Genomic DNA, 26622 nt, shown 5'->3' on the forward strand with positions numbered 1-26622 from the left:
AGTGAGTCTGCTGAATAAATGATGTTCATAATCATAGCCCTGGGTGTCGGCTAATGTGCCTGGGGGAGAGACGTGGAGGGAGGGGGGAAGAGGAGGAGGAGGTGGGTGGGTGGGTGATGTGAGGCGTTCCAATCATCTGTGCAGGCGAGTCCCTCCAAGGCAGATAATAATGCAGGGTCTAAGCTGCAGTATGGAGGGTGTGTGTGTGTGTGTGTGTGTGTGTGTGTGTGTGTGTGTGTGTGTGTGTGTGTGTGTGTGTGTGTGTGTGTGTGTGTGTGTGAGCACACTGGCCTCATGCTGGATAAGCTCCCCTGATTGCACCGCTGACCTCGTCTGCATGGCTTTGCGTGTGTGTTTAGGTTGCAGGTATCATGTACAAGACAAAGGGGTCAAAGGTCGGCACACGTCCACGGCAACATGTGAAGATGAGGTCACATCTGCAGAGATTACACATCTGGAACGGAATACGGAATGGTAAGCTGTCCTGTCCAGCACCTGGGACATGTAGTATGGATGACTGCATGCCTTGTGGTGTTGGACAGATTTTCCCCGTCCACGGGGAGAGGCTGCGATACTCGACCTGTAGTTAATGTTATTGTTATTATTTATTTATTTTCTAACTGTGGGATGTGGGCAAATGGACTGGACAAATGAGAGAGAGGCTAAACTGGCATTAAACACACACATAAACTATTAACCCTTTAAAGATGCCATATGTAAGAATGTGGCCAAAAACAGTTACTACATATAAATCCAAAATACCGAGGTCTTTTAGGTTTCGTTTTCTGACGTAACTGGCAACCCGTGGTTGCTCGGCAGCTGAGACTCTACTGACTGCAATGATTGGTAGACGGCGGTAGGTGGCGCCACATGCCAAAACATGATTTCAAAACATAAACATGATTTGCAGTCTGCAAAATATTTTTGTTTTAATGCAAATATTTTGGCTGTACTGTTGTTGTTGGTGAGTTCAGTTTGTTATATGAACATTATTCCTGAGTCTCTGTGACATATTAGGAGGATTTTATGGCCAGTTGCTTTAGATTTATTACATAATGCACCTTTAACACCTAAGCGTCAAAATGACCTTCTTAATTTAAACCATAAAAGTGCCAGAAAAAAGTCCTCCGAATATGAGAGTTTGACCATTTTCTCCCCAGCTACTTTTCTTTTTTCCTGCATGAGCTGAACTAAAAAAAAAGCCCCAGAAGCTCAACAACTCTCAAAAGTCACCGCGTCGTCGCCGCTGTGCGCATTGAGCAAAACACCTGGCGCAAGTGACACACAGGTCAGTGGATCTTTGGTTCCAATTAACACCGGGCCGGTCCGCGGGGAGCAGAACTGGAGACTGGGCAGGAAACCGTGTCAGCACTAAACAGAGTCTGCAGAAGACACTGTTTTATTTGACTCTGAGTGGTGAGTCATACTCGTACTGTGTTAGCTTGCATGCTAATGAGCTGTTTTCACCCCCATGTACACATCTGTCATCTCACTGCTGGTTAGTTTCATCTCGTGACCGTTGTTCCTCTTTAGTGAACGCGGCTCGCCTGTGCCAGTTTCTTGATATATTGAGTAATACTGGAGTTTTCCGTTTGAAAACTTGCATATCAAACTCACCGAAGGGCCAGATGTCTCCAATAACTCACACACATGTCATTCGTTTGCATTTGCATGAGCGTAATGTACATTTTAGCACACGATTCGAGTCAAAGTTGACGTCATTTGGAAGGTCACGATGGGGGGGATCGTCAGCGCGGCATGTGCGTGTATTTAATTTAGATTTATTATTAAAACTCTGGGCCAAGAGGCTTCTCACGCTTGTATTTCAGCAGATACTCAAACTCAAATGTCCCTCTCGATATGGAGTGAGTCCAAAAATCCTCGAAATTCACGTCCTGCCTCATGCCTGCACCAGAAATGTTCCAGTTGTTGTGAACGTGTTTGACTCGCACAACCTCCCCCTGCATCTTTTATGTTCCGACAGCAAAATATTCTGACCCAGTGTTCTGGACATTTTCTGCAGGGCTCGAGTCTGAAAAGAGTCTTTAGCTGCAACATTGAAAGCCCTTCCTGACCATCTTTGGCCCTTTCTTTCCTTTCCTCAATAACACGCGTCCTTCAGCCCATCGGCACTTCCCAATGTCAAAAGTTGCACAAGTAACTGAAGTGTGCGACGGCTAAAAAAGGAGCGACATAAAACCAAAAAAGCCTCTCACCAGAGTGCCACCTAAATGAGGCATAATAGATGTGCGAGTGACATAACCATGTTGAAGGGATGTAAGAAGCCTGGCAGGGACATTGCTTCGAGCAACTCCTGTGCTGCATTAGTGATGATTTTTGCACTCACAAAAGAGTCTTCACAGCTCGCCGCTGAGCCGCAGCCAAACCCGGAAAAAAGCCCTAAAAACAAGACGCGACCACGCATGTGCACGCAGGGCGGCTGCACACATTGTGATCCACAAAGCAAACCGAAACGCCAGCTAAATCTACTCGTTCACCCCCCCGCGCCCGCATGCGGTCTTAAAAAAAATAAATAAAGGAAATATATAGGTCATTCCCGTTCTAAAAATGGCTGCCTCTCCCTGGGGTTTGCCAGAGCATGAAATAGACTTTACATCACGTTAGCTGAGCAACAGCAACCAAGAAACTTTACTTTTTTTTTTCCACCTTCTCTCTCTCTCTCTCTCTCTCTCTCTCGCTCCATCATTGCTCATTTTTCATCCTCCTTTGTTGCTGTAATCTAACATATAGCGTTTTTCTAAACTCCCACCTCCTCTCTGTCACTTTATGACCTGAATAAGAAATCAGCAGTTTGCCAGGTTTTCGGGGGGAATATGACAGACGAGGCTGAAGTCATGTAGAGATTTGGATAATGCGGGGCGCGTGGCGAGAGAACACCTCGCAAAACGTTTTTCCACCTCTGCTTTTTTTTCCACGCCGCTTCCCCCCCCCCCCGTGCTGATAAGTAAGGAATTTTTACAGGGGTGGATTTGGAAATGTGCCGGATTGCGAAGCACCTGCTGATATGAAAAATGGGAGTCGGGTGAGAGACAAGCACAATTACTTCCCGCGTGTTTGTGGAGCTACCTATCGTCTCAGCCGCCGGCAGATGATGGAGCTCAGCATCTACTTTGTTTGGGCTGCGGCGACAAAACACAGTATGACAGGAGGAGGGGGGGGGGGGGGGAATGCTTGTGTCTTCCTTTGTTGCTTTGACAACTTAAGAGAGCGTTTTTATGAAGGCGAACTCACTCGCAGCAAATTAGATAATGCAGCTTGGGGGTTTTATCTGCTATAGTTTAGAATTGACTCATCACGATGCCCATATTCCTCGCTGTGTCGTATATACCCGGGCTGCAGTGCCTCGAAATGGCCTCATGTTTATTTAAACTCAGAGTGTGGCTGCAGAGTCGGCCCCGGTTGCCTCGTTCCGCTTTCTTCTTGTGGTGTTTTTCTTTTAGCCCGACGCAACCCCCGGAGCCATTCATCAGGCCGGGGCTAAGTGTAGCTACAGCCCGCGCTTCGAACCACAACGAGTGTGACATCAACTCTCCACACAAACCAGTGGGTGTGTCAAAGAGATGCACAATTACAGAGGAAGAGGTGGAGGAATGGCCGTGGAGGAGAGGGAAAAGGGAGAAAGGGAGCGCGCCGTCAGTCGCGTAGCTTCTAATTTTGGTTCCGACTCGAGCGCTTACTTTGCTGTAGCGCGGGCTTTTATGCTACGAGCGTCGAAATGGAAGTCGAGAGAGACAGGCGGGAGATCTGTTAAATTAGCAAACACCAGACAGAGAACGCATAATGAGAAGGACAGAGTTCAATAATAAAATCCATGTGGCAATGGAGTATTTTGGCGCACGTGTATTCTCTCTTAATTAAAGGAATAATTCACTGATTAGCATTTAGCTTTGCATCACTAGATTAAGGGTAGTATTTTTGGTCCTGCCATCTTTGCTAACAGGACCAAGTGTCAATGGTGGTGAGTTGAGAACTAGCTTCATTCTTTTTTGGTTACGTGCCCACCAGTGACACTTGGTCCTGTTAGCTTAACAGTTAGCAAAGATGTCGGACACTGTTTATATTCTGGGAATGAGGTCCCGTCCCCTTAGGAGTGGGTCTAAAAGTGGACGGGACCTCATTCCCAGAATGTAAACATTATCCACCATTTTTGCTAACCGGTATGCTAACAGGACAATGCGTCACTGTTGGTGAGTTAAGAACTAGCTTCATTCTTTTTTTTTTTTGTTATGTGCCCACCAGTGACATGTAAACAGTGTCGGCCATCTTTGCTAACGGGTACGCTAACAGGACCAAGCGTCACTGGTGGTGAGTTGAGAACTAGGTTCATTCCTTTTTTTTTGTTACGTACCCACCAGTGACACTTGGTCCCGTTAGCGTAACTGTTAGTAAAGATGGCCGACACGTTTACATTCTGGGAATGACATCCCGTCCCCTTATGAGTCGGTCTAAAACGTGTGGAATTAGAGTTGCAGTTTCGACTCAGGGGAAACTGAGGTTGGGAAGCACAATTTTTCAAAAATACAACCCCTATTCGAGTAATACAAAGCTAAATGCTAAATCGAATCGGTGAAGTATTCCTTTAAAGCTCCTCAGTGTGTTTGGATTTTTTTTTTGTGAAAGTGAACGTCCTTCAAAGAAAAGAGTCTTTAAGCAGCCATTGTGAAATAATAATTAAATAAAAGGATCTCTCAAAATACGGATGAAAGGGAGTCAGGCTCGCATCCAAGCGGCGTGGAAAGAACAAAGCAGGAGAGAATCCAAAACGGGAGGAACGATAAAGGACGTGAAGATCAAAACTGAAGGAGGAAGACGTCCAGCTGTGCCGAGTCATGACTTAAAGACATTATTACACCTTGAATTATGGAAAGATTAAGAAAAGTCCACACAGAATGGAGATGTATAGATCTATATATATATATATTTATATATATATATATCTTTTTTTTATTTCAATATTTAAACCCACTAAAAGTTGTCAATACAACTTTTGAATGAAAGGCACAGGAAAAAAAATCAGACAATGCTGATAAAAAAAAAAAAATTACTCAAAAAGAAAAGAAAACAAAAAGTACAGTACAAAAGTGAACAGTTAGTTATGCACGTACAAATCCCTCCAGGTTCCTCCAGACACCGGAAAAAAAAACAACATTACTCGACACAGCAAAGAGGGGGAGATGTTGCTCCAAAAAACCAGGAAAACATTAGCCAAACTTCTTTTTTATTGCTTTTCCAAAACAGACAAAAGGTCACATCAGCTCTCGCAGAAAACCAAAAAAAAAAGCAACTGCTGCTCTTCCCTTAGTTTTAGCCGTAGATGGAAAGGCTTCACTTGATTATCGGCCTGCCGATTGACCGCAATACACAACACTCCACTGGGAATTTAGTCACAACATCGAGACGGATGATGTACAAAAACATGTGAATGTGGCCAGAGAAGAGATTTCTTCTATTTTTTCTGTATTTTTTTTTTCTGTTTTTTCAGTTTTATTTTATAAAGCTCTGTCACAATCCATTACCAAAGGAGCCTTTATCTGCGAGCACGCGTTAATTTGTTGGTCCGCCGAGTGTAAAAATCAACCCAAAACTCTAACTAAGTGGTGCTAAGCGTTTAAATATTCAACGTAAATCTTTTTCCTGGGGGTCTGCAAAATTTAAAAGTGCAGGTCAGAAGCCAGTTCTGAAACAAAGAAAGAAAACATAACAGGAGATCTTCATTCCCTTTTTTTCCCTATATCACTTACTTGATGAAGCTAACTGCGCTGAAAGCTCGCGGGAGAAGTCCGACGATGAGACTCGTTTATCAATTACGGACGTCTCAGAGAGGATTTGGCACAGGAAGCCACTTATCTTTGCAGTGTTATCGTCGTGTTTTCTTTAAGAATCGACCTAAAAAAACAAAAAAAAAAATGAACAAAGCAGAGAGGATTATGTGACATCAAGTATTGCCAAACCTTTGTTTTGGTTCTTACTGAAGAGGAAAAACATTCTGCAGGCCTGTCCTGTGCGCTCACACAGAACTGTGTACACATTTCCTAAATGGGGAACAACTGGAGGGAAAGTTGCCGTCACTCTGTACTGATTTTACGATTTTGTTTTTTAATATTACATATAGCCTCTTTGGTATAGGCACATCTGCATCAAGGGAACACCACTGTATGAGTAACCCTTTTCTTTTCCTATGTGCTGCTGTCTCGCGCTCTCTCTGGTTCCTATTAAAGGGAAAAAAGAACACCCCCCCCTTTCAAAAAAAGAAAGATGATTGCCATGTGATCGCCGATGGCCATAAAGGGTTTTCTTTTCCTGCTGCATGGAAAGCAAAAACCCTCCCCGAACCCCCGACTTCCCCCTCCCTCTCTGTCTCTACCTGCAGCTTGGCCTTTCTCTGCTGCCTGACAGCAGGAAAATTCATGCTACCTCCACCTCCTTCCCTGCAGCCATGCTACAGAGGGAGGGAGAAAAGAAGAAGAAGAAAAAAAAAAAAAGCCATGGCACAGCAAAAATGTAAATGCACCAATCTACTTAAATCCAGCCCTGAAACAAAAGTAATAAAAGGGAGAGAGAGAGATCCTTGGGGCAAAATGAAACAGGTGTTAAGACGGAGGATTAAGAAACACAACAGTTCTGACGGATGGAGGAGCAAACAGCTGCTGCTGCTTAGATGCTGTGATTTGCGTTAGCCTGGGTCCAGTGAAGGCTGCGTTCACCAGAGCCCTTTCTCACTTAACTGCCCTTCAAAGACATGGCAGGCCCACCCTCTTAGAGGAGAAGTTTCCTCTATCCTCCTCCCCCCCCTCCTTCTCTCTGTCCTGGTTCTGACCAGAATCTCTGCTCTTTCTCGCAGGAGCAAAGTCAGGTAAAAGCTCGAGCTTTAGCCGGACGCTTGCACTTCCTGATGCAAGACCGCCGCTATTTTTCCTGCTCAAAAAGGGGGGAGCAAATGACATCATGAACAAGAACCAGGATTTCAAGAGTCTGGAGATTAAAGAGTACAGAATCCAGTCTCTCGGTGCTTCCGGGCGAATGCCATCTCCATTCATTACCTTGCCGTGGCGGAGGAGGAACCGGCAGCTAGCTGCGTGAGGTACTCGCGCAGTTCTTTGGCCGCCTGGAAGCGGCCGTATCGCTTTTTGGGTTTGGTGCACTCGTCCAACAGAGCCTCGAGTTGTCCGTCTTTGGCTATGTGCGCGGGCGGGTCGTGGAGGAGGCCGCCGGTGGTGCCCCGCCACTTAGCGAACCGCGACAGCAGGTTCTGGCAGATGGCGTAGTAGTTGTGGTCCACGGTGACCCGGGAACAAAGGGAGTCCTTGGAGAACGACAGGCAGGCCTCCCGGTCGCACTCCTCGAAGCGGCTCTCGTACCACACGTCGTAGTTTTCTGGCTTGTCTGCGTGGAGACAGGGAGACACTTGAATTAGCACAAAGCTATAAAAATGTGTGCTGGCGGCAACATCGTTAAACACACGACGCGTTTCCGTGACCACTGACCGGAAAAAAAGACGCGCGCTTCCATGACTCCGGATTTTCATCTGTGCTAACATCATTGCACAAAGGCTTTCAAGAGTTTTCTAATCATCCAATAGCCTTCTAACGCGATTAGCAAACAGAATGCACCATTAGAACACTGGAAATGGGCCTCTATACATATATATGTAAAAAAAGTGTATTTTGTTCAAAAATAAGGACATTTCTAAGTGAATACCCATGGTAAAAAATTGTCAATAACACTGATAGAGTCAGTTTTACAGAAACGGCACAACTTTTCATTTACGGCGTTTTTCTTTTACACAACCACAGAGTGATAACAGTGATTACACCCGGCCGCGCGTCTCCACCTGACAACGAAGAGATTGAGAGGTTTTTCAGCGCTCGGTGGAAATTATTACCCGAGAAATCAACCCGAGCAGACGCCGCCAGGAACAGAAAAAAAGGCGCCACTTCCAACGCCCCGTGGGGTGCGTACGGCCGAGCGGCTCATCTCGCCATCTCATCTGACAGAAATGAATCACTCGGTAGATTTATTGAGCAAATAAAATCCTTTTCTTCAACCTCATTTCACCCCCCCCCCCCATTGGAGGATTGCTCTGGGAAAAAGGAGAAAGTCAAGGAAATAAACTGGAATAACGAGAGAGCGAGAGCTATATTGGTTTGTGCATTAAAAAAACAGATCGATAACATTGTTGGAAGGAGGAGGGCGGACCCAGAGGATGCAAACACATAATCAGTGTATCAGCGGTGTAATGCACCTCTCCTCAGGCTCATCAGAATAACTCAATCAAACATCCAGCTCTGCCCTTTTATCAAAGGGAGGGGGCCCCTCCTGTGGCCCTCCCCCTCAAAGAGGAGGGGCATATCAACCTCAATCAGTGCAGGTGATGAAGATGGATCTGCCTATGGATGCACACACACACACACTTATAGATATATACACACACACACACAGACGAGTTGCAAGGTGAAGCGAAAGCAATTAACGTTTGAGAGCTGACCATGCATCACACTTCAGTGTTGATTGACAGGTGGCATCAGGAGACTGTCCGACACACTCACACACAGCAGGCAAACTGAAAAGGGAACAGGAGGGAGTAGAGAGAGAGAGAGAGCTCAAACTCAAGGACGAAGACGAGGAAAGAAAAAGTCTAAAATAAATCTAAAAAGGTCTACTCTTGCACCTCTCTCTCTCTCTCCTTCTTTTCACCGCAGCTCTGAGTGCATCAGGCACAGCATTCCTAAAGCTAATTTCGTAGGTAATTATGAGTCATATATTCACAAACTGACCAAATTAAAATGGCTTCATATTTTACTTGAAGGTTCTCGAGAGAGAAAGTGAGCAATCATTTCCGCTGGCGTCTCACCTTTTACTTGCTGATTGAACTGCTATGGAGCTTCATACTTCATAAGTATTTTGACTAAAGCATGTCACAGACATGTTCATTAGGACACCAGGGAACGAGGTTAACTTGTAGAAATAGGGTATAATACGAGTCCTTTAAAGGTGCCATATGTAAGAATGTGGCCAAAAACGGTTACTACATTCCCATTCAAAATACCGAGGTCTTTTAGGTTTGGTTTTCTGACGTAACTGGCAACCCGTGGTTGCTCAGCAGCTGAGACTCTACTGACTGCAATGATTGGTAGACGGCGGTAGGTGGCGCCACATGCCAAAACATGATTTCAAAACATAAACATGATTTGCAGTCTGCAAAAGATTTTTTTTAAATGCAAATATTTTGTCTGTACTGTTGTTGTTGGTGAGTTCAGTTTGTTATATGAACATTATTCCTGAGTCTCTGTGAGGATTTTATGGCCAGTTGCTTTAAATGTCTTACATTATGCACCTTTAAGTGTCTTGCATGTGTTCCGAGTCATGTCTTCCCTGTGTGTTGGGTCAGGGCCTTCAGTAAGGCCTGACAAACATGCTAGCATGGCCTTACTGGTGGCATTCAAGAGTACAAGGTGGATTTTACAATGCTAACCGGTGTATGTCGGCATTATTAAATGTGAGAGAGTGTTTCAAGTGCTTCAGTGTGTGTGTGTGTGTGTTTATGTGAGTGAGTGATGGTGCCAGGGAGAGAAGAGAATGAGAGTAAATGAAGAGTGTGTTTCATTACACAGCATGTGTCTACAATTAAAAAACAAAAAAAAAACAGCACTAGGTTTAAAGCCATTCTCAAGCGCTATAAAGTCAATGATGGGGGAATGGCTCCTATTTTCGTGCCACTGGCCTGTGCGAACGCAAAAGCACATGGCGTAACTTCAACACGCCACATCAATATGGACGCTCCTGATGAAAGGGTCGGCCAACACATGGCTTTCTGATGCGTTTGATTTGCGAATCGATTGGCCTCAGTTTAGGCCAATTGATGAGACCCGCGACATCACACGTGAACTGCTTTTCAATATTTGGCACTAATTGTCAGGGTTGGATTCTCTGCTCGTGGAGGTTAAATCGTCCCCATTTGCCCCACTGCTCTGTCACACATGGCCATGACCTCGTAATACTCATCATTACCACCTTCATCCCCCTTTTTCAGATAAAGGGCCCACACAAACACACAAAAAAGCACATAAACATTCCCGAGGCTTAAACTCTGAATGGCCAGGGTAAGCAGCTCGAGCTGTCGAGCTCTAAAATGTGTCGGGGCCAGACAAAAGGGTATCTCAACCTGGATTTGGCTTGGAGACCTACAAAGGGCCAGTTTGGCAGGGCGGAAAATTGCAGCTATTGGCGATAAGGTAAATAATACACATTTCTGAGAATGGCACAAACAAACCAACAATTGCGCAGGAAATAAAGAGAAGCACAAACTTATTGGAGAGAGGGCTGAGGTTGAGGTACCAAAACAAAAACAAGCTCAACATATTTGCAATGCCAGACCTTGTAATTTGGGAAAAGTGGCACTTTATCTTCAAGCAAACACTTCACGAAGCGTTGATAATGGCGGGATATCTGTGACAGGGATATCCAACGACGGCCCAAAATATCCGACAAGAAATCCTTTTTCCTTTTGGGTTAAAAGTCTGTTTTGTGCTTCTTTGACATGTTTGCATTAATTTATATATTAAAATCCACTTTAAACACACAGAAATCGATCTTTCTATCGAAGGTAATGGACCATTTCATTTTGGTTGCCTTTTAATGACGTCATCTTTTTTTTTTTTTGCTGCAGCACAACATTCAAAAACAGTACTTTGTGCCTCTAATGGCTCTTGTGCAATGCCACAAGCACAACATTGATTCACACCGATTACCATAGCAAGAGAAGGGATAAATGTCGGAGCTTCAGTGTCCCTCTCAAGTAAGGGGGGTAAATTGGGGGTAGGGTGATATATTGTGCCCTGTGTTCTTCTTATGAAATTTATTCTGAGAAGGGGGGAAAAAAAAACTAGGACAGTGGAGATGCCTTGTTATCCGAGCACTCTTCGCTTTGAATGGGACGAGGGTGTCGAAGGCAGAAGGGGTTGCTGGTGGTGGTGTATTCTTAGAGGAGAGGAGGCTTCAAGCGTGTGCAGATTTGCCCACAGCCCTCTGTCCCCCGAGGCTCTTCCTCCAACCCTGCTTCGGTGCCTCAAAAAGCTACAGTTGGATGTTATTCTCCACATAATGTACTTGCGTTTGCCGGAGAATTCGAGCTGCGGTCAGTGTTTGGATCGCACTTTTAAACGTAGCCTATGATACAGGATCACGTGATGGGAAGGATGACCAGTTACTTTTTACCATTCCTGATTTGAGAAACACTGATCAATGTTTTTTAAAGCTCCCATAGAACGGAAGTACCAATTAATGCTGTTTTTTTCGGTGTGTATCTGCGCCATTACCTCGTTTACGAAGCCCTGAAGGTTCGAAACAAACAGTTCACTAGTCCGGGCACATCCGGTGGCGTACATTAAACCGCAGAAGAAGAATAACGTCCGTTGTGTAGGTGTTTCACGAGCGACAGTGTCTTCTGACTCTGTGTCCGATTCCGGGTCAAAGGCGTAAAAGGGACTGTGGCGGGGAGTCGAGACGAAGCTATTTTTAAACATTGTTAAAACAATGTTTTGATAATGAGTAGCAGTGCATACACCGTTCCAGAGGGGGGAGCTGCGCTTCTTAGAGCTGGTGTGCTAATTACGTCACTTCCAGGTATTGGCCAATCACAAGACAGTTGGGAAAGCTCTCGTTGGCTGGCCAATCACAACACAGTCTGTCTTCTGGGGGTGAGATTTCAGTCTGAAACAGCGCGGCTGACGAGAGCTTCAGTGAGGAGAGATTTCTATCGGCTCATTTACAGCAACTAGGAGGTTTTTGACCATAAAAACAAGTTAATGTATGCAAGTAGACCTCCATAACTCACATATATGTGTGATAGGACCACTCTATGGGAGCTTTAACATTTTATGGACCAAACGATTAATCGAGAAAATAATCGACCGATAAATCGATTTCGAAAATAATCGTTAGTTGCAGTTCTGCCGAGAAGTGTCACCAATCTTCTGTTAATTCAGCATGGAGATAATAAGTAATATTTGGTATTGGTCACACAAACACGCACACAAACATGTTGTAAGTATAATAGACGACTTCACTCACTCTGCTTGATCAGCCGTTTGTCCGCCACGAGAACGTTCTCCGCGTCGACGACGATGACCTTCCCGTCGCGCGGGCCGACCGCGAAGTTGTCGAAGCTGACGTCGAGCAGGTAGAGGGCGAACTCAAAGTCATTGTTCGTGAGCTGCTCGGCGATGTCCATCAGCTGCCGCGCCAAGTCCACCCTCTTCTCCCAGGGCGCGTTGTAGAAGCTCCACAGCTCCTCGCCGACGTAGTTGACGGCTACCACGCGCCCGCACGCTCCCAGGTACTTGGCGAAGGGCCACCCTTCGTCTGAAGGAAAGCTCTGTGAAAAGAGAAACAAACGAGGAAAACAAAGGTTAAGCTGCGTACCGAATACTCCAATGACGTTGAGATGAAATGTGAGGCTTCTGTTGAAAGATGGAAAACAAATTTCAGCCGCCACACACACACACACACAAGTGGATGTGCAGCCTTGGGTAGTTTTTACAATAAGTTGAAAATCTGCCAAGGAACTGTGTATAACAGATTAAACTCGAAAAAAGGAAAAGGGTCAGTTTGTGGTGAAGCCCTTCAGTTATGAGCTGATGCGCGCTGCCATGCTAAGCAGCAGTCAGAAGGGACGCCGTGTGTGTGTGTGTGTGTGTGTGTGTGTGTGTGTGTGTGTGTGTGTGTGTGTGTGTGTGTGTGTGTGTGTGTTGTGATGCAGCGGGTGGCGAGGAGATTTAAACTGCTGTACGATGTTGGCCAGGCATGTTAATGTAGCTGGATGTAAGGGCTTGAAAATGATTATAAAAAACAAGGAGTATCACTTAGGGCTGCAGCTATTAAACATTTTTGTAATCGAGTATTCAACCAATTATTTTTCGATTAATCAAGGATGCAAAATAATATATATATTTTTATTTTTTTTGAAAATCCGAAAAAAAAACTCATTAAATTAAGGAATAATTGGTAGAATACTCGATTACAAAAATATTCGATAGCTGCAGCCCTAGTAAGCTACATTGAATCAGCTAACATCAATATTTACATTAGCGTGTGCCGGAAGCGTTAGCAACTGGATGCTATCGGCTCAGATGCTGAATCATTGAGGACGTGCTGTTGTAGTTACGCCAGTTGTAGTTTACAGTGGTAACACTGCACCATGTTGGCTCCTTGTTTAAGTGTGAAGTGGTGCCACACTTTGGACATTTATTTGCCTTTTACGGGCCGTTTCACTCTCCGTCTCTGCCATCGCGCCAGCTGAAATCCGCATGTGTGGTGTTGTGCGTCTGCTAAAACGGTCCGTGTGGAACAATGATCCCTGTGCTGAACAGGGCTAGGAGATAGGAATTAAACGAACACTCGAGGCAGAGTTTTTGCCTCGAGGAATTTTTGTAATCGTTGCTGCCCTAGCATCACTGACGCTCCATCATTTCCTAATGTCTCTCTGATTTACTCAACTTTATAACAAAAACAGACACATTCCTGTAATCGCTCAAGGTGAAGTGGTAACTTCTGCACCAGCAAACACACGGACGACTTTAAAGTGTTGGTAAACCTGCACTTGCGAACTGGATTCTGTAGGTCTCATTATATCTTCCATTTTTCCTCTATGAGCTCTGGTGACTCACGCTGTCCCCTACACCGCTTGGTCCGTTTCATTGCCACAGGCTATCGCAAAAAGGTTGGACAAATCAATGTCAAATAACAGATTTTTCCTTTTTGGAGACCCACATGAGCTTTGTAACTCGTGATAGTGCCTTTTACAATAAGCCAACTCCCCCCTCTCCCATGATAGGGCTCTATCTCTTACAATAAACACACAGCCGTGTGTTAGCTTAATGATAGCCCCACGATGCCCATGTAACAAATCTCTCTTTAGGCTGCCGTTTTTCTGGCACGCAGCCACCGTGCAGCAGACACAGAAAGAGAATCACAAGACCTCGTGTTTCGCAGCAGCCTCGGGAGCCCCGTGCTTTCTTGAAACCCAATCGTATCGGAGAAAATGGCAACGCGCGCACATGCCGTGTAACTGCAAGGTAAGGTGTGAACGACCATGACTGCGTTTTGTGTATAAACTTTACACTTGCGGTAATTCGATACTTCATTAGCTTTCAGTTTCGGTCACAAGAGAGAGGGTTTAAATATGCATAGCTGCCCTAAATCTTTTGAAACTTTAATGGGGGGAGGTACAAATTATTTAGAAACATACATTTTAACCCACCGTCCCCCTGACACCCATGCAGCTGCTGTGTCTTAAAGACAACAGCTGGACCCTCGCCGCACAGAGACAAACAAGTCAATGTGACAAAGAACCATAGCTTATGCAGCAAGGGGGTTCATTAGCAGACCTTTGACTAGTGTAGGGACATTTTTTTCCGTGACACTGCTCATACTAAGCTGCTCTGAAACTCCTTTATTACTCCTCTTGTCAAAGCTATAATTTGCAAAGTGTATCGCAAAGTATATGGATCCCACCTCTGCTACAGAACACGATGGAAATGAGGCGTTTATAATTCCGAGCGAGGGGCTAAGAATACCTTTTAAGGAGCATTTGACTGGACTAATATTCTTGGAAGACTCTCAAGGATAAAAATGATAATAATAATAAAGATCTGTCTGTTCTCGTGGCGTAAAATCTACACTGTAGGAAAAGCTCAGTTTTAAGAAAGCTTCACCTCCAAAAATGACAAGGTGGACGAAGTGCAGTCTTGGCGGAACCTATTTCCCCGAGGTGATCCAATCAATCGTGAGCCAGACAAAAGTCTATCCAGAGAGCACTCCTGGCTTCCAGCAGCCTCTCTGCCCATATGCCTGTCTGTGCCTGTCATCCATGGACTTAGCGATGACTGACATCAACTTTCTCTCTCCCCCCACCCCCAAAAAAACCTCTTGGATTAATAGCAGACTTCTGCATTTCAGAATGTCACAAACTTGACGGAAGAGAAGTGCGTGGACGGAAGGCATGTCTCAAGAGTGACGAGTTACAGCAGATGCCAGGAAACAAAGGGAAATGGAGGAGCTCCCACATATAGAGAACTGGCTGGAGATGTTGCAAACAACAGGCATTGCCACATAAGAGATTTGGGGGGATTAGCGACTCGAGAGGCTAAACATCTCAAATGTCTTTCTAAATTCTGAAGTGGGTACAGAAGATTAGGTTGAAGCTGGATCAGTTGGGTGGACTGGATCCTTATTAGGGCCTGCTTCCCTTTGACCCAGATTCAAACCTTGGAGCGCTTTTGTGTTCAAACCTAAAAAGAGCTTGTTGACAAAAGTTAGCCTGTCCAATGTTACGGTTAAACCCAAGTGTCCTCTCCCTCTCCGAGATAGAATGGAAGTGGTGTGTTGTTATTGGGGGGGGGGGGGGGGGAGGGATGGAGACGGCAAACACAAGAGACAAACAGAGTGTCTTTCACTTCTCCGCTCCAGTGGACAGAAGGAATAAACCAGAAAAGACCTGCCTGCTAAACACATCTCTCTCTTTGTTGTCAGGTTGCAGCCTGAACGGGAGCAAATGTAGAGCAGCGGCAGATTTTCTTCTTCTTTTTTTTTTTTTTTTTTAACGGGTGGGTTGTGGGGGTTGATGGGAGGAAGGAGAAGGATGAATGCCCTACGGCTACTTTCAGATACTGTCAACGGCTGTTATGAGAATCCCTTCATGTCTTGCGCAGCCCTCTTCCACAGTTCCTAACATAGATGTCGCTTATTCACGGCGTTGACAGGCTCATTGCACTCTGTCGGTTACCGGGCATCTGACAAACTCGTACCTTCTTGGTGCCATTTTTATGAACATCCGTTTAAGTTTTAGACGCCATAGGCCTAAAGGTGAGAACTAGTGAACTGTGAAGGCAGGCATATAGGAAGAGGGCACCTGAGCTTTGGATTCAATCTCACCTGTTATCGAGCTTGATAAATACTCCACTTAAGTCATTAACGTCTATTATTACATCCTCTTCATTATCCCTGAGCAGACTTAGGGGTGCAGTCAAGACTGTACAGGTAAGTCTCCCCATGATTTTATGCTATTGACACAATGCCGAGAGGGCAAATCTGCCAATGAAACATCCCAGTGACTTTTACTGCTTTAAAAAAGGGCTTGGCACTTCTTGCCTCCGCCACTGGATAAAAAAAACCTTTTATCTCCTGCTTAGCAAAACCTTTGACCTTTACAATCTGGTGCTGAACTCATTCACGTTTGGCAGTGACAATGAAAGCAGGGGTTGAAAACAAACCTCCCAACATCTAGGCCCAAGTCTGACAAATCTAATCATAAAAAGGTAGTGCCGCTGCAACTAAGTAGCTTTGACTTTTGGGGGGGGGGGGGGGGGGTTGTGCTTTCCACTCCCCCTCCCTGTGATGCAAACAAACATACTGGCATCCATCGTGGGGGGATTGGAGTGGGTTGAAATGAAACAGGGCTACAGACAAATGGGCAGCCTCTGGAGGAGAGGATAAAACGAATGGAGCGAGAGGCTCAGGAACACACACCTGCGTCCTGACATCTGCTGACAAAGACGTGCCCTTCTCGTGGGCCATTCGGGGAGGGCTTGGGCGTGCACGTGTGTGCGCGTGTGTTTGTGTGTGTGTTACCGAGTTCGAAAGAAGCCCTTTGTGCATTTTGTATGCATGCGTGTGCGTGTCCGTGTGAAACTGGATCCGAGTGCGTGTGAATGAGAACTTCCAACGTGACCGGGGCTGATAACAACCTCTATTCAGCGGCCGAGTAAACATGAGCAGCTCCCAAGATATTGCCTTGGCCAGTCTGCAAAGAACATTGGTCCATCAAAAGCATATATATGTATGTATACACACACACACAGAGGCATACAAATGCAAATATTCTAGACACACACACAAACACACAGAGCTGTGTATATAAATCTGCGATTTAAAAAGAGAACCAGAGCAACCTTCATCCTGGAGCCACATCTACTCTCGAAGTAAAAGTAAATTGGTAGTTGGCCATACGAGCGTTTCATGTGTTCAGCTTGTGAAAAAAGCCCATAAAGGGGGGGGCGTGGTGTAAATTCTCAACATTTTCTGTCCGCAACAAAAACCCCGCTGCTTCGCTGCAGACAAGCCGAGACAGGACTCGTCACGAGTCCCAGGATCAAACGGCAGAGTTGAGGAAGCGTGGCGGACAGGGAAGTTTAGTCAGACACAACAACTATAACAACAAAAAGCCCGGATTTTCGCACCCGATGTTGCAGAAATGAACCCTGTTCAGTCGTCTTGGTGTTAAAATGAGTGCTCTGCGAGGCTGGGGTTTGCCAAGCTGGATTTGGGAAAAAGAACATGTTGCTTTTTTCTATTGACCTTGTGTGTGTGGAGAGTATGTGTAGTGAGCCCAGTCTGGCATTTTGTTGGCTATTTAAGTTAGAAAAAAAAAAAAATCCAGTCAGTTAGTCTGCAGCTAGAGCTCAGGCCCCACGGGGGGAGCCAGCTCCGACTCTTCATCCTGGCTCACATGGCGCAACCCTTTCTTCTCTTTTTCTCTCATCTCCTGCTGCTGCTTCTCATACTAACCCCACACAAACCCTCCCTTCTCGCTTTGTTCCACCTCCAGTCACAGCAATACAGGATAGTGAAGCTGTCTGTGCCAGACGTGGAAGCCAGGAAACACCTCGTCAGAGCACCAAGCTGAGGAGTGTCGCCAAAGACAGACACTTTTAAGTCTGTATGTATGTGAATTCAGAATAGGCCTTGCCTCTTTCTTTTCCAGACATGCCAGTTCAAAGAGTGCAAATTATCAGTCTTGCAGCAGTCTTGGGAGGGGAGAAAAATCACCGAATGAATAAGACTGAAAATACTGCTGGACGCGTGCTGCGTGCGTCCGTGTGGAGAAGTCAAAACTGATACAAAAGTACGAGGACAAAAAAATCTGACGAGGAATTCAAACTGAGAGGTCAGGTGGAGAGCGTGACTAAGACCGTATCCAGTTGGCTCGTGCGGCACAGAGGGAAGGAGCGCACACATCATTAAGTAAGCTCTGCCAAGTGGTGATAGAAATGGGTTAGATAGGTCTTTGAGTTCTGCCGTCCTCTGCACTGTGCGGAGAGCAGAATGAGAGCAGAATGAGGAATGAGAGCGCAGGACACTGCTGCTCCAGGTTGCTCGTATACACTTTGCTGCGAGCTGATAACTGGAACCCCTTTGCGGACCTGAACCTGAGCCACTGCGTGCAGAGCCACCTCATAAATCCCCCCCCGTCCCCCCCTCCACTGGAAGACGAGAAACGTATTAAGTCATAGGCATAGCGGTGTTGACTCAGTTTAGGTGGTATTGCCCGCCCACGTGGTCGGGGGAAGAACCAAAGTGAGACTTGGCTTCAGACCTGAGAGCCATGGGGTTTGAGGCCAACATCAAGGGTTGTGTATTTCAGACCAGCTGCCAATTATCTCTGGGGCAGCCGGGCGGTGTAGTGAGTCGGGGCAGGACTGTCGCTGACCCTCCGTTCTAACCTCTGTGCAGAGCATGGCAAGCAGAGAAGAACAATTAAATGCCACATATACAAACGTTAACTGTAGAAAATTCTAAGAAAATTAGGTCATGGTATTAATATTTACAAATGGCGAGATGCTTTACCTGGAAATATGATTATGGAGCTGGCAGAAGAAGTCCTTGGAAATGTCTGCAGTGACTTTTTTTGAGCCGAGTTGCCTGTTGGATACATGAGCAGTGTACTGCTAAACACTTTGCTTTTCATTTAAGTGCTCAGAACAAAGTTTTTCTGATTTTTCAGCTTCTTAAATGTGAATAGTTTCTGCTTTCTTTGCTCCGTTGAACAAAAGAAATAATTCGAACTGAATAATTTTGCTTTGAGGACAAAAAAATAGCCATCATTTCAAGGTCTGGGTGAAACCAATCAACATTTTATGGACGGCACAAGTACTCAATTAATCGAGAATTATGAAAAGATGCGGCAGCTCAGCGCAGTATCCACAGCATGAAGCGTAAGGCTGGTATCACGCTGGATGCACGTATAACGATAGCATGGTAGCATGGTGCAGCTCTGAACTCTCACCTGCTTCTGTGCAGTTTCTGCACAGGTTTTAGCCTTGGGTTTGCCTTTAAGCAAAATCATGACACACTTTTAAATACTTCTAAATAATCCCATGTACTGTAATTAAATACTGGGATTCTCCAGTATGAATGGAGTGGAATAAAGAAGAGACATTTGAGATGTTTTACTTTGGAACAGGAACCGGGTGTTTGTGACATATGCAACAGATATAGATGCTGAAACTTGAAAGATCAAGTGTGCTGTATATGTTTTGCATGTGCAAAACGTATTCATTCCCAAGTCCGATTGGAATTGAAATAATCCGGTGTGCGTGCACATGCACCAAGCTTTAAGTCGGGTTGGACTATTTTGACATTTGGCAGTGTTGTCAAATTCCCCGGAAGCAGACGAAGCTTCACTTCTGCTTCCGTGTCTGCGACCTTCTTGTCTGTTATTCTTTTTTGGAATGGAAATACACTGTTTTTCCAAATAGATCAGCTCAATGGGTCGTGTTTACGTGGATCAAACGCACAATGCCACCAAACCAGGAAGTCAACTCTTTCCACACCCCAACACCGACTGATCCCAACTGTCCTTGACCTCTGATCTTTTCAGACAAGACCTTGCATGCTTGACATTTTAATACGCCCGACAGTTTTATTGTTACGACAGTGAAACAGGGCTGTGTTAAAAAAGCATATTTTGCTGCAACATTAGGTCCTTTGCTCTCCAAGGAACATGCGGCACAGTAAAGACCCGCTCGTTTGCCAAATCTATTTTGGCAATCGTAGGGGGGCCCAGGGAGAGTTGTGAATGGCGATAAGACTCCTGCGTTTGCGAAACTGCGTCTTCCGGAGCCAAGCATAAGGTAGACCAGGGCGCAGGCTGCGACAGTAGAAAGGGGTAGAAAGGGGTAGGGAAATCTAAAATAGGAGCTGGTGGGTGGCAAAGGAAAGGAAGGGGAGGGGGTTCAGCCACAGGCATTTACCTAACCAAACACAGCTGGCATGAGTGTGTGTGTACAAGCGTGTGTGTGTGTGTGTGTGTGTGTGTTTGGAGAGAGGCAGAAAGAGAGAAAGGATTATGGTAACACAAGTAGTCTGCCTCCATTCAAATGGAGGAAAACACCACAAGGCACTGGCTTGTAGTACACACACTCACTCCGCAAGCCCTATTCTCCTCCTCCTCCCCCCACCTCCTCCTCCTCCTCTCCCCTTTCCACCAGGGCCTCCATCCAGCGAGGGCAGCCAAAACAGGGGAGTCAGGCCCAGATAACTCCCTGTCTTTTCCTAACAGGATTCCGTCTGTACACAAAGGCCTATACGAATAATGAAAGGGGGTTTGGGAGCATTTGAAGCGCGGGTTAAGCGACAAAACACATCCTCTCCACTCTAATGTGCTGAGAGCATCACAACCCCCCCCCCCTCCCACCCCCAGACCCAAAAACAAAAGGTACTAATCACAGAGCAGCAATTTAAACACTCTTTACCAGTGGACCTCAGCCACTGAGCTGGCCTTAAAGACGGGGGGGGGGCTGTGCTTAAGCCAGGAAAGCATGCAGTGTTTTCTGAATTGATGAAAGAAAGAAATAAAAACAAAAACAAAAGAGGCTTTGATGCATGACCCAAAAAGCCAGACCTTGAGATTGCACTTCATCCCTGCAGAGATTAAATAAAAGGGCACGGATTCTGTCCATCCTTCAGAGCACACTGCATATGTGGAAAACTAAAAGGTCTTTCTGGAAAATATATGTATAGTTCTTTTCCTAATGTTTAATGCAAACGACCAGGCTAATGTAACAAATAATAAGCAGGGCTCCTTTAATTTAATGTAATGCGACAAATTGTTAAGGTGTCCCCGTTTTCTCATTTTTAAAATTAATATTTTATGGAACACGTTTTATAGTAATTGCTTGTGCCTTGCCAATAAGGAGGTAAAAAAATCATAAGTAATCATTTGTATAGCGTAATTATACCGTTTTTTTTTTTCAGATATACTGGTAATATAGATTTTTATTATATATAATCAGATCTGTCTCTCACAGATGGCGAAGGAAGGTTATGTATGTTCTACATTATGTACGCTCTACCTTTTTTGATTTAAACGTCTTTTCCTCCTAAAAATATATCAAGCGTCAGTCGGTTTACGCCGGAGACGCGGGATTTTTCGTCTCACTTTGTGCCAGGAAAAACACAGAATTTATCTTGTTTATTTTGGCTCGGCTTCCCAAAGTGAATGAGGATCATAATAGATTATGCAGAGCTTCATTAAATCAAGAGCATGCCAAACAAAAAAAAAGGAGGTGGAATAGGAGAGAAGGCCGTCAGTGTTCACTGATTTAGAATCAGTGTCAGACTTCTGGTGTTCTGGGGGTAAAAACAGACACAGCAAAGCGCAGAGAGACTCATGCCTCCTGACGAGCGTGTCACCATGTCAGGTGCAGCCTGGATGTTGAACGGGGAGATGGATGTGTTCAAGGTGGCGAGAGACTTAGAGTTAGAAAGAGGCAGAGAGAGGGGCAGGGCGGGGGGGGTTGGTAGTCTGGGAGAGAGCGGATTCAAGTCTGGAGGACACAGGCAGCACCGCTGACTGAGTTAACCTCACAGGCCCTGTCACATCCCATTCTCAGCTTCACTGAGCAAGACGAGGCCGAGGACCAAAAAGGGTGCAAATGCAGTCACATGCTCCAGGCTGGCCCACCGAGCTTAATGATTTGGAATGGGGGGGTGGCGGATGGGGGGGGGGGGGACTAGACCAAATTGAACTAATTTAAGATTGGACCAGATGCACTCCAAAACAGCTCCACCACCTGTGTCACGTACCCGGAACGAGAGAAGCCAAGGGAGGAAATAAGAAGACCACATTTCTCACTTTGCTGAGTCATTGTGAGAAAGGAGGTCAAATTAAGAAGCATCGTGTATTTATGTGCGCGCAAACCTTAACCCGAAAGAGCACACAGGAAATGCGAGAGAGAAAAAAAACAGACGAAGCAACACAACAGCACAAGAGCACATGACACAACAAGTCCCCCCTCCCGTTTCAAAAGGATTCTCTTGCTTGGCTGTCATCGTTTTTGTTGCCTTCCAAAAATATTTTATTCCCCAAAGCCAAATTGTCGTCCATGTGACAGAGTAGTGGGGGTGTTGCATGTGCGCTTGTGTACGGCGCGGCGCACAGAAAACACATTGTTGGCCAGACCCAAAGCAACACAGCAGATTGTCTCCCGCTGACAAAGAAGGTCTGGATTTTCGTAGCGAAAAAAGGGCCGATTTACTGCCTGCGGCTTCAAAAGCCTGAAAACAGAAGTGCTTCTGAGGGAGAGTGCAGCTTACTGAGCAGACAGCAGAAATGCTATCACCCCCCCCCTCCCTTATTCAACTATGTAAAACCAGAGGAAAAGAGGCAGGAAAAAACATAATTCTGGCAACCAGTGACAGTTGGAAATTATTTACACTAAATAGCAAATTCAAACTCCACACACTGGCCTCTCCGACTCACTGAAGAAGTGTTAAAACCAAGCAAAAGGAGGGCTTTCTCTGGGCTTGACTAGAAAGCTAGGTGACAAGCAGTTGGGAGTCGGGATCAGGTTTCGTTAAATACCTGAACATAATCCAGTTGGGATTCCTTGGTCTTTTGTTAAAACCAGTCCCCACACAGCAGCGCTAACCCCCGGCAAAAAAAAGGAGTCTAAGGTGTTGCACTACAGCACATCTCCTACTCAATCTCTATAGACGCCATTAATTCTTTATGGTCTACTGCTGCCCAACTTAGTGCAGGAGGCCTCTCAGCATCTCACTGCAATTCTCCCCCCCCCCCCTCATCTTTTGAGTTCAGTGATGCTGACGAAACAGTCAAGGCCCTTAGGATCTGTTATACTCTGATATGTCTGGCACTTTTCTTTGAATATGATCCACACCCCTCACCCCCATCACCCCCTGCAACGCATGTTCACCATCTGTTAACCCTGGCCTGGTTGCGTACACAGAACCCGGCGGTTTCCCTCCAATACCCACAGGTCACAAGTTCAGCATGGGATAAACAATTCATGAGAGCCTGTAAACATGCGAAGGAGTGGAGGGAATAGAGCGGCGGACAACATGCGCGCATGATTTCTACGCTACGGGTAAAGGCCACATTATACTTCTCCGACTGCGTATGCGTTATCCGTCTGCGTCACCACGGAGACGCCTCGAGCATTTATACTTCTGCGTCGTGGTGACGGACACTCGCTGCAATTTCCCGCCCGATCAGTAGGGGTCGCTGCGCAAGGTTGTTGTGCTTCTGGCTACAGTGAGCAATGGCGTCCGAGAAAGAAACAGAGAGAAAGACTGTTGTTGTTGAAACAGTGGCCGTTTCTCACTTTTCTGTGTGACGGAACGCAGTTTTAAGATAATTTGAGGCGAGAAATTGGCCATTTAGAGTCTAAACATGTGCTGTGTGTGTATAGATATGACGTATTTATAGTTCGGCAGCGGCGTTATCGGCGGGGATCAGCTCCGCCTCTGTCAGGACGCCCGGAGCGCACTGAGAGCCGGCACAGAGCAGCTTAGCTCAGCCTGTCCTGAGGACCAATCGTAGCTCTTGCCGTCTCAGTAGTCCCTTGACGGAGTGACGGACACTTAAAAAATATTTCGTGCAGACGGAGACGACGCAGAGGCTCTTCGACAGGTTCTGCTGCGACGCAGAGTCTCTACGTAGCCTACGCAGAGCACTTTACGCAGAAGTATAAATTGGGCTTAAGAGTGTGGAGTGATTCACCCGATCGTCTCAACTGGGGCATAATGCTATTAAACACACTGATGGAATTATCTGGCCGGAGTTTGTGGAGCGTGCACACACAAAAAAACATGGAAGGGTGACACAGACAGTGGAATGAGAAAGAAAAGAGGGAAAAGGGAGGATGGGGGAGGACAAGCGGGCCACACAAGGCTAATCAGATTTTATAGATCGAGCAAACTAAAAGGCTGATCTTGCCTTTTGTCCCTATGCAATGCCTGGAGGTGTCTAGCCCTATGTGAGAGTGCGAGTGGGGGGGGGTTAGAGGTCAGAGTAAGTTATTGAATCCCTACACGGGCCATGACCATTGTTGTTCTGTCGCCTCATGAGACACGGTCAATGCCAGATTGAAATTGAAATTGATTGGATGCTAGTAAAAGGGACATAAAGGGAAGGGAGGCGAAGGGGGGGTTACATGATATACAGTATGGTTCATTTTGACATGTAGGACAACAGATATATATATTCCCATCAAAACACTGAACCTTACAACAAAAAAAAAGGAACTCTCGATTTGATTCAACGCCCGTAAAAAGAGATCCTTCCACATGCTGTAGCCTACAAATGACAAGACACCAGTGGACACAGACTTGCATTAAAATTAAAAACAACTTGGATCATTTACAGATGCCTTCCCTGAATAATTCAAACCTGCCCTACATATAGTGTTAAATATGCAGTACTGCCGCCAGCCAAAATCTCTCATCTTTTGGGAGGCCACAGCTCTTAAACCCTGCTCCATTCTCAGCAGAGGAATATTCCGTGCTCCAGATATCGGGCGCGTGGTCTCAATGTAGCCTCGAGTTTAGGGAGGGTGTAATGGCTCATCTCAGATCTTTGAAAAGGCGAAGGAAGAGGAGGTTTCCCCACCCTGTAATTTACTGGGGGGGCTTTGCGGGCCAACGCCCTGGCTTGCTTTGTACTGATCTTGGTAGCAAAGCTAATCCAGGGACTGTTACCAAATAAAAAACACTTGTAGGCCTCCAGGCTGCGAGTCTACATTGGTTTTTAACATTGTTTAATACTGCAAAGACGATATGACTTAAGAAAAATATATAAAAAAAGTTCAGTTCCTTTGTTTTCTTCATCCACCAAGCAAGCTAACCTAGCACACACACCACCAATTATTCTGAGGGAAGCTGGGGACTCATGATTGGCCAAAATGGTGTGAATGCCTGCCCACAGTTTTCCCTCCATGTCTGGAGGACTTCTGATGAGGTTGCAGCAACAAGACAATGGGGGTTCTCTCCTCAGCATGTAGCCATATAATGTTATATTTATGTGATCGATGCTGTACACCTTATCCAGCTCTTTATTGATCCTCCTAATGATGTTTTTTTTCCTGAGGAAACTCGAACAGGGTCATAAAAAATGTCTTTCTAAAGCATTACCAATGACGTTTACAGCACAACAGTATCTAAACTATATTATATCGCTCTAGAGACAAGTGTACAGGTCCTGTTCATTAAAAACACAGAGGGACATTAAAGAGACATTACCTGTAATACGAGTGGTTCAGGGTTGAATGCCAGTGTCATTAGCAGCTGCATTCTCTCCGTGTCCTTGAGGTTCTTGAGGAGAAAGCTGCCCGAGTCTTTGGTCTCAGCATACCTGCGGACCACGCGGTCCAGCAGCCTCTGGGAGGGGCAGTGCACCAGGTCCGACCAGCCCTCTACCACCTCCGGAGTGAGCAGACGAACGTCGCCATTGATCCGGGCGAATTCGGTCTTGTACATTGCCTGGATGAGGTCACAGCGCGGCCTGCCAGTGGCCCTCTTGCAGATTTTCTGGTCTATCTCGGCCAGCTCCTGGTTGGACCCGAGACGCTTGAGTACGACGCGGCGCGTGCCCTCCCTGGGCTCGCCATACTGCGCAAAGTAAACGTTCTTGACATTGAATACGTCCAGGAACCGCAAACGACCCCAGGTCTCGAAGGAGACCTGGCCGTTCATGAACTTGCGGCACCAGCTCGTACCAAAGCAGGCTGGACACTTGTTGAGATTGATGAACCGCCTGTCGGTGAGCTCATTCTTCTGGAAGGACGCAAACAGGTTGTGGGTGTTCATCAACAAGATGACAAACAGTCCCACCACCAACAGGAGCTTCATACAGCGGTACAGGCGGCCAAGTTTGAGAGGCAGGAAGCGCAGCATGATGGGGACAGGGCAGGGGGGGGAGGAGAGGTATTGAAAAGATCGACAGGGAGCTGACCTCAATGCCTCTCCGTCATGGCTAACTGGGGTAACTTCTAAAGTGGGAGGCAGAGGCGAGGTTGGCACTGCTGCCCCGTGCCAGTCCCTGGCAGAGGCCAGTGAGTCATGTTCTCCTTTCTCGATGTTCGTCTGCAACCTTGAGCCAGCAGGTCTGGAATTAAGCAAAGAAAAAGACAGATGGAAGTCATTAGAACAGTGTAAGTACAAAAAGAATTTCATAATTACCAAAATTGGTCATTTGGTCATGGATAAGTGAAGAGAGGTTTGATTATTTTGGCTTAGCCGCCCACTTGAAACCCTACATCCTACAACGTGATACCTCCCATAAAACAAAAAAAAGCACTTTCCCTGGCATATGAAATTGTCTTAGAAATTTAAATTGCTTGGGTCATTTGAGAGATTTCATTACTTTTTGAGGCGAAATGAGATGGCCCTCAGCCAACGCAAGAAACCTGCCCGTGCCCACTCTTTGGGAAATCATTTTCTGTGTACTCCTCTAACATAGGATAAGTAAAACTATGTAAAGGGGGGGGGGGGAATCAGTGTCAGTGATCAAATTAGGAGGAAATGAAC

At 45.9% G+C, this 26622-nt stretch overlaps 1 protein-coding gene across 2 annotated transcripts; it reads right to left on the reverse strand.

The window, feature by feature from the left end:
* Nucleotides 1-6426: 6426 nt before the first annotated feature.
* dipk2ab (divergent protein kinase domain 2Ab) lies at nt 6427-26186 on the reverse strand (the record flags this gene model as incomplete). Of its 2 annotated transcripts, XM_083901857.1 has the most annotated exons (4): nt 25336-26186; nt 12091-12394; nt 7062-7404; nt 6427-6460 (listed from the first exon to the last, which is right to left on the reverse strand). In XM_083901857.1, the coding sequence occupies exons 1-4, from the start codon at nt 25987-25989 to the stop codon at nt 6427-6429; spliced, it is 1335 nt and encodes a 444-aa protein (XP_083757983.1). In that variant the 5' UTR covers nt 25990-26186. The 2 variants fall into 2 exon arrangements, with proteins under 2 accessions (XP_083757983.1, XP_083757984.1); XM_083901858.1 differs by lacking the exon at nt 6427-6460 and having other exon boundaries at nt 7058-7404.
* Between the last annotated feature and the right edge of the window lie 436 nt (nt 26187-26622).

The sequence above is a fragment of the Microchirus variegatus genome, assembly GCF_963457635.1.
Source record: "Microchirus variegatus genome assembly, chromosome: 15".
Classification (NCBI taxonomy): Eukaryota; Metazoa; Chordata; class Actinopteri; order Pleuronectiformes; family Soleidae; genus Microchirus; species Microchirus variegatus.